Raw genomic sequence first — 6932 nt, forward strand, 5'->3', positions numbered from 1 at the left:
CACTGAACGTCGTTTTTTTTCGATTTGTTTTTTTCTCACATCTATGATACATGTTTATCTATACTTTCATCAATTTATAGCTATTAATATCATTCATAAAGACATATGCACCTTCGAGATCCATTACTCGTTACATTATTTAACATTGTAATTTTTTTAATGCTTGTGATTTTTGATACACATAGATATAGACACATACACATATACATACACACACACACACACATATATATATATATATACATACATACATACATACACACATTTAAATGCATACACATGCAAATACACACATACACATATACGCACGCACACACACACACATACATACATACATACATACATACATACATATACATACATACACACATACACATACATACACATACATACATATACATACATACACGTACATACATACATAAATACATACATACACATACAAATGTACATATTTCCCCTTATTATAATCATTTTTCATTATTTATATATTAAATGTAAATTATTTCACCTAATTGACATGTTAAATGTAGCTTTTTTTTTCGTTTAATCGTTTGTGTGTTAAACACATTCATTACCATTATTATATATTATCATTATGTTTATAAATATTGCTATTAGTATGATTTTTAATTGTCCGTTTCTTAAATATGTAAAAAAAACGATCAAAAAAAAGTTTTAAGACGAATAATAATAATAATAATAATAATAATAATAATAATAATGGAAATTAATAAATTCATTAGTATTCCGTAACTATTTTCCTTCGTCGGTAATCCGTAGTTAATTATCTACGGATTTTCTTCCATCGCTAATATGTAGCTATTCTGTAGATAATTAGTTACGGACTTACTTCCGTTGCTATTCCATAGCTATCCGTAGCTATCCCGTTACTAAATTATGACATCTCATTCCGTAGATATTATGTTGTCTTACCTAAAATACACTTTTATACATGTGATTATGATTATTACTATAGTGGATGAGGAGATAAGAGATAAATTAGTCAATTATTTGGAGATGCCTTGGCAGAGTTAGATATTACTTGTTTGTATTGTCTTTGATAATTGTTAAACATCCCTCTTATATAATTTACAAATATTTATGGAGTTTAGATATTTTAACAATATGGTTTTCCGATGTCAGACTGTTGTATTATTTATTTTTAAGTGGTGACAATACCATTTCAAAAGGCCCTATGTTTGAAACTATTACAATATTTGAAATGTTAACGAGGAAGCTAACATTATGATTATCTTGGTGCTGCATATGACACATACATTTACAGCTAATGAAAAAAAAAATCCATCTTTGAATGAAGTTAGATCATTTGTTCATATAAATCACACATCGTAGGCTCTTCCCTTCTAGGAGCAAGTCAAAAGCCTTGTTGATGTCATCAAAGTTAACCTCATGTGTCACGAATTCATCCAGTTTTAGTTCCTGGATACACATCGAATCATTAAGTTCTGAGTGTTTAATTATATTCTTTTCTTATATTTTCTTGTGTTGGTCTAATCACCATTGTAGGACAGCTACCCATATAAATCTATAAAATGAAAATTCTTTGGTTTGACCTCAAAACTCAAAGACGGAAAACTAGAGAGGCAAGATTCCAGTTACCTTATCCAAATAGAGTTTTTCGAGGAGATGTATATCGGATTTTGGTTTCAAACCTCCAAAAAACGATCCCATGAGTGATTTCCCACTGTGAAGTATCTCAAAAGAACTCAAGGTCAACATTGCCCCAGGGTGGTCAATCCCCACCATGACTATTTTTCCCCATCCCTGAAGATTACATTCACAGATGAAAAAGATTTCAATTAGAACACAAACTAGAATAGAAAACAAATAAAATTGGTATATAACCATATACAATGGATTATCATATTGTTGAAAGATCATCATATTTAAAATAGAGATAGAATTGACCTTTCTACAAGAAGCATAAGCTTCATTCATTAGTGATGTCAAACCAACACACTCGAAGCAATAGTCAGCACCCCCATCAGTCATCTCAATTATTATCTACTTCAAGGAACAACTCTATGTTATAAAAATCATATTAACATCTTAAAAATAATATGAAACAAATTTTTTTACTGTTTAATTAGTATAATGAAGAAAAAACTATGGTGAACTCGGAACCAAGTGCATGTTTAAGTTACCTGACTCAAAGCTTTGTCCCCAATGTTACTGGAGTTCACAAAATCAGTTACTCCAAATTTCTTTCCTATAAATAAAACACTATATCAATATAGAAGTCACTCAACTTAGTAAATAATTGTTTAAAGATTCACATTAGAAATTACCTATTTCACACTTATCTTGGTTCACATCAATACCAATGATCCTCTTAGCTCCACATAGCCTTGCTCCCTCAGCAACCTATAAAACATAAAGATCATAAATTTTACAAAACCGTTTAATCATTCATGATCAAGTTATCAATTTTGCATAGGGAAAATGACATATAGGCCCTACGAACTTTCTAGGGTTTATCATTTTAGTTCCTAAATAATTTTTGTGACCTTATGAGGGAACGAAGTCATTTTTGTGAGGTCGATTATATCATTTTGGCCAAAGTGAAGGGGTCATCCGGTTACCACTTTGACACATTGACATTTGTTGACCAATTTTCCTATATTGACTTTGAATTTTCCCATAAGATGACCCACATCTCTCTCTCTCTCTCTCTCTCTCTCTCTCTCTCTCTCTCTTCTTCCCCAATGCACCTTTCTTCTCTATTTTCTCTCTTCCATTCAGAGAACCTGCAACCCAAAATCAAAAAGGAAATGCATTCCCCATTTTTGTTATACTCGTTTTTGTTGCATCGTCATGACCAACAAAACAGATTCAATTATCAACCCTTCGACTGTGAATTCTTACGGATGTTACTTTCAGCTGTATGTTGTTCATCGGAGGTGCCTTTGATTGTGAGGATACTTTAACTTACTGCCAGTGTTCATGACGTTTTCGGCATCGTTCCGTTGACGACGGTGAAGACCACTTCAAATCCAGCAGGAAGCTTCACAACCTCATCGTTGTGGCTCATCCACGTGCTTTGCACCGATATTTTTACCCTTGAACAATCCATCATAATCTTTCACGACCTTAATCATCATCTCCCCATACTCTTGCTTCTAACCAATCGATACTTGCCCACCCAAATTTTGCACAATCAGCTGCAACCTGTAACAAAGCCCCAACACAATGATGCCTATTTTTTCAACATACTCCACAAAACCATCTGGGAAACAACATGCATCTTTGCATAAACTGAATGGGGACCGCCAAAAACTATATTCACAAAATAAAAAACATAAATTGGATATGGGAGATGGAGATTGAGGGATTGAGATTTTCATTTTGCCCAACTAAAGCCTCCACTGCACTAACCAGGGCTTCTCTGTGTATTGTAGTAATCAAACAACTTTAAATTAACAGGGATTAAAATCAATGAACCAGGCTTCTCTCACCACTCCCTCTTCTTTAATCGATTGTTGGAAAAAGATCAAAGGTTTAAGGAAGATCTGATTTTCCACAAATCATCACTCGTCCATAGTAGCATTAAGAGGCAATAACTGAATTAATTAGAATGGAAAAATTGTCGATTGGAGATTGAATGAGGGCACCGACTAATTTTTTGGGGTTGTTCCATCGAAGAAAGAAGAAAACAGTACATAGCAAGCTTGAAGAATGATAGTCCGTCGGAAGAAAGCTTGGTAATTAAGCAATTTTCCAAAAAAACTTTTATCCCCTGTTTTTCCTTCTTATCCCATGTTCGGTGCACAAGGTGCAGGAGAGTAAATCATCTCCTATGATAGTGTGATTATCTATGGTTACAGAGAAATTGTCAAAATGTGATATGATGTGACAATTTTTGACTATTTGTCAATAAAACCGGGGAAAAGAGGTGAAGATGGCTAAATAAACAGGTTCCCCACTACTTTGTTCCCTTATTAGGCCAAAAAATAAATTAAGTGGTTAAATGGATAAACACTAAAAACATTATAGGGTCTATAGGTCATTTTCCCTTTTGCATAATATGTGGTTTACTTTTTCCTATCACAATACTCATACGACTATAAAAGAATAATTAATGTTGAAATGAATTAAGCAAAATCATACTGCTAGCCCAATTGCACCAAGTCCAAATATAGCAACTGTTGTTCCAGCTTCCACTTTCGCTGTCTTCCATGCAGCACCTACCCCTGAAAAAAAAAAACATATAAATACAAAATCTTTATATATTTATCACCAATTATCATCAACTTGTAATTAATAAACGACTATAAAAAGAATATAATATGTATATTTACATACCGGTTGATACTCCACAACTTAAGAGGCAAGCTCGATTTGCTGGGATTATTGGATCAATTTTAGTTACATGAGCAATGTCAACCACTGTGTACTCACTAAAACTTGAAACATTCAAGAAATGGTATAAAGTTTCTCCATTGATGTCTGTGAATCTGCTTGTTTCATCTCTTTTCATTCCACGAGAAGGTCTTGGAGGGAATTTTGAACATAGGTTACTTTTTGAGGATAAGCAATCTTTACATTCACCACAATCGGCTAAAAAGATTGGGATCACAGTGTCTCCTTCAACAACTTCATGTACACCTTCTCCTACACTCTCTACTACCCTTTATTGCAATACAATAAAATGATTATAGTAGCATATATATAAATATATATATTTTTTTTCATTCCCTCCAAACATTAAAAATTGCAAGTTTAAGTATTTGATAATGTCGGAATTCTTATGTTGAAGAAAAGACGACTTGGATACTATTACAAAGAAACATATTAACCAATGTCCAAATTAAATAAACCAAGAATGATCATATTATTGATTAATTAGATGGATTACAAGATTTTACCCTACTGCTTCATGACCAAGTATTATGGGGAAAATAGCAGGAGGATGCTTCAGGAAAAAAAAAAACAAAACAAAACAGTGGTTAGTTAACATCAATAAAACACATGACAGATTCAAATTTGAAAAAAAAAAAAATGTAACATCGTTGGATTTTGAAATCAGTCACTATCTACCTCCAGTTTCCAAAAGGTAACATCAGTATGACAAAGAGAAGTGCATATGATTTTGATTCGGACTTCATGATGATTTGGTGGGGCCACTATCACCTCCTCTATCACCAGCGGCTCTCCGGCTTTCCTAGCAATCGCAGCTGCCAAACGACACAGAAGTTCATTAGTTTTTGAGAAGAAATCAAACTTGAAATTTCACATTTGAAACTGATTCTTTTGGTTCGAATTCAAAACCATGAACTTATTATATCTCTTAAGCGTAGATCGACGACATTACCTCTGCACTTGATGGGGTTTCCGGCGGTGGTGCTGGCCCTTTTTCCGTCCATAATCAACGGCAAGAACTGGCTTCTTTCCCTCACAACGAACAGACAAGAGATATGGTTTTGGATTCTATTCTGAAGTTGTATAGTGATCGACACTAAAAACAGGTTGGGCCACCCACCACCAACGCCCGTTTAATTGACTTTTTATCTATCAATCATTATCACCAAACATATATGCATGTTTGATTTCATCATATAGATATATCAATAATACTGTTTGAGCCAGAGTGTTTTTAGCATCATAGAAGTTCCCATTAGCCATCTCTTTATTGTTGGTTTGACTAAAAGACAAGAATTGTTTCTTTCAATGATCAGTATATTGATGTTGACATAAAAAAGGAACGGTGTCATTATTGTGTTATTAAAAAACCATTTTCTTTAAAATATGCAACTAAAAGAAACAAAAACTTGTTTTTTTGTTTGGAATGATGGGAATTTTTTTTCTTAATTAAAAGACAAATAACAATTAAAAAGGCTCTACAGAAACACAAACGTAACTACAACATGTACAACAATATATGAGAAAGCTGACATGACTACTACACCAATCGGACTAATTAAGACTAGACACATTAGCTATACTTTTAAAACAAAGGAATAAATGCACCTCCATGTCATTCGTTCGCTAAGGAGGCGTCATCACAATATCCCTGAAGATCTTCATATTTCTTGCTTTCGAAATGAACCAAATATGTAGAAGAACATTCTCTCAGCTGGAAGTTTACCACAGTTATGAAAGGAGCTGAGAGACTTCATGACGACGAGTGAGGTACTATTGGAAGCTTGCTAGACCATAGCTATTTGAACAAATGGTCCGTTGAATACATATTCCTTTTAAGTAAAAAGAAAAGATCATCCTTAACGCTCAATCCTCGAGACATTCCACAATCCGGGAGGACCCAAGGTGAGGGGTTTATTTTTCAATCAAAGGGAATTGGAAAAAGAAGTAGATGAAGGGTCTTCTATGTATTTGTTGTGTATGGTTGAACCGAATCACCCCGAGGCGAAGATTGTGATTCGGGGGAGGTTATTGTAATTTCTTAAAATCTGATGTCATATGAAATTATGTTTTTGAAAAACTGATGTGTTTTTAATTCCTAAATAACGTGATATGGTTTTTCTGAATAATCTGATGTATATGAAATTTTGATTTACCTAAAAATGTTATATTTTGATTTCTGAAACATTGATGCATTAGATTTTAGAAAATACGATGTTAATTCTCAATTTCTGAAAGACCATTTTTTGTTTTTGTATAGGCTATGGTTCTGGATAGCTAAGTTCTGCGGAAAGAAGTTTTACGAAATTATAGTTATTAAAATCTTATCTTCTTGAGTACCTTAACTCAAGAAAGATTAATTGGATTAGCAATTGGGTATCAAAAGTCAATGTCTATGAAGTCTTGATTATCATAAAATAAAATATGTTTTTGCTTCAAAAAAATGCACCGTGGCACCGTTTGTATGTTTTTGTTTGTATAACCATGATTTAGTTTGACTATAAAATTACTTTTGCTTTTGATATATATATATGACATACGGTCATAAT

The 6932-nt window shown here is 33.1% G+C and overlaps 1 protein-coding gene across 1 annotated transcript; it reads right to left on the reverse strand.

Annotated features, from left to right (window-relative positions):
• Positions 1-1132: 1132 nt before the first annotated feature.
• On the reverse strand, positions 1133-5596 carry LOC145012953 (alcohol dehydrogenase-like 7). The gene is made up of 10 exons (XM_078971743.1): positions 5336-5596; positions 5062-5198; positions 4890-4936; positions 4327-4652; positions 4132-4214; positions 2313-2388; positions 2169-2233; positions 1933-2028; positions 1624-1788; positions 1133-1443 (listed from the first exon to the last, which is right to left on the reverse strand). The coding sequence occupies exons 1-10, from the start codon at positions 5385-5387 to the stop codon at positions 1327-1329; spliced, it is 1164 nt and encodes a 387-aa protein (XP_078827869.1). The 5' UTR covers positions 5388-5596; the 3' UTR covers positions 1133-1326.
• Between the last annotated feature and the right edge of the window lie 1336 nt (positions 5597-6932).

This window comes from Lactuca saligna, chromosome 8 (genome assembly GCF_052625555.1).
Source record: "Lactuca saligna cultivar CGN05327 chromosome 8, ASM5262555v1, whole genome shotgun sequence".
NCBI classification, from domain to species: Eukaryota; Viridiplantae; Streptophyta; class Magnoliopsida; order Asterales; family Asteraceae; genus Lactuca; species Lactuca saligna.

Bases quoted from the DNA above. Each gene is read 5' to 3' on its own strand.
- LOC145012953 (XM_078971743.1), bottom strand. From the start codon at position 5,387: ATGGACGGAAAAAGGGCCAGCACCACCGCCGGAAACCCCATCAAGTGC. The intron at 2,234-2,312 runs GTAATTTCTAAT...TTTTATTTATAG, and splicing joins CCAAGATAAGTGTGAAATAG to GAAAGAAATTTGGAGTAACT. The intron at 2,029-2,168 runs GTAACTTAAACA...TCCTTGAAGTAG, and splicing joins GGGACAAAGCTTTGAGTCAG to ATAATAATTGAGATGACTGA.